Below are 1,099 nucleotides of genomic sequence, written 5' to 3' on the forward strand. Positions count from 1 at the left end.
GATGGTCTCGATCTCCTGACCTCGTGATCCGCCCGTCTCGGCCTCCCAAAGTGCTGGGATTACAGGCTTGAGCCACCGCGCCCGGCCCAGAGGTTGCAATTTTTTAAATTTTTGCATGAGTGAAAAATCAGACCTTAGCAATGACCTTGAGCAATAGGTTATAAATAACTCCCACATGCTTAGCGTTCCAATAATGGAACACTAGGCATAAGTGGGTTAAATATATTCAACTTATGTATTTAAAATTTTGTCAATCAGGATACCTGTACCTTTCATAATAGTTGCTTCACTTCCATAGTTTTGAAAAAAACCTCTCTATCCTGTATGTTTCTCTCTGCATTACATATCTGTGGTTAAATTGAAAAGTGTTTGTGTTTGTTTCTTTTGCCATTGCATAGTTACTCTGTTCATGGACCCAGGCACGAAGAATCTATAATGAACCTAATCCGGAAGGAAGTGGAGAAATGTGACTCTTTCAGTGGTTTTTTCATCATAATGAGTATGGCTGGGGGCACAGGATCAGGAATAGGAGCTTTTGTTACACAGAATTTACAAGATCAGTACTCAAACTCATTGAAAATGAATCAGATTATTTGGCCTTATGGAACTGGTGAGGTATGAACATGTTAACTGAAAAGTTTATGTTTTATGTTCTTTGCAATAGAAATAAATGTGGGTAAAAGATTGCTCTCACCCTTTCATTGGAAATGTTAAGTTACGGCTTCCAGAATGGTTATATAATATGGTACTTTCATGAGTACCATATTGTATATGGTGTATATATATATCTTCGCTTAAACTTTTCCAACAGATGGGGTATCCTTGTTTTTAAAAATTTCAGAGAGGCCAGGCGTAGTGGCTCACGCCTGTAATCCCAGCACTTTGGGAGGCCAAGGCGGGCAGATCAGGAAGTCAAGAGATCAAGACCATCCTGGCCAAGATGGTGAAATCCCGTTTCTAATAAAAGTACAAAATTAGCTGGGCATGGTGGTAGGCACCTGCAATCCCAGCCAATTGGGAAGCTGAGGCAGGAGAATCACTTGAACCCAAGTGGCAGAGGTTTCAGTGAGCAGAGATCAGGCCACAGCCCTCCAGCCTG

The 1,099-nt window shown here is 41.3% G+C and overlaps 1 protein-coding gene across 2 annotated transcripts in view; it reads left to right on the top strand.

The window, feature by feature from the left end:
* Positions 1-1,099, top strand: part of TUBD1 (tubulin, delta 1) — a 47,767-nt gene that overhangs the window by 17,126 nt on the left and 29,542 nt on the right. Inside the window, exon 4 of one of the 2 annotated variants that reach the window (XM_011953664.1) lies at positions 399-615. The exons of the other annotated variant lie outside the window; for it this stretch is intronic. Within the exon in view, the coding sequence (XP_011809054.1) occupies positions 399-615 (217 nt within the window). The remainder of the gene's footprint in view (positions 1-398; positions 616-1,099) is intronic. 2 annotated transcript variants of the gene reach the window in all.

Source organism: Colobus angolensis, unplaced genomic scaffold (assembly GCF_000951035.1).
Source record: "Colobus angolensis palliatus isolate OR3802 unplaced genomic scaffold, Cang.pa_1.0 Scaffold37, whole genome shotgun sequence".
Lineage (NCBI taxonomy): Eukaryota > Metazoa > Chordata > Mammalia > Primates > Cercopithecidae > Colobus > Colobus angolensis.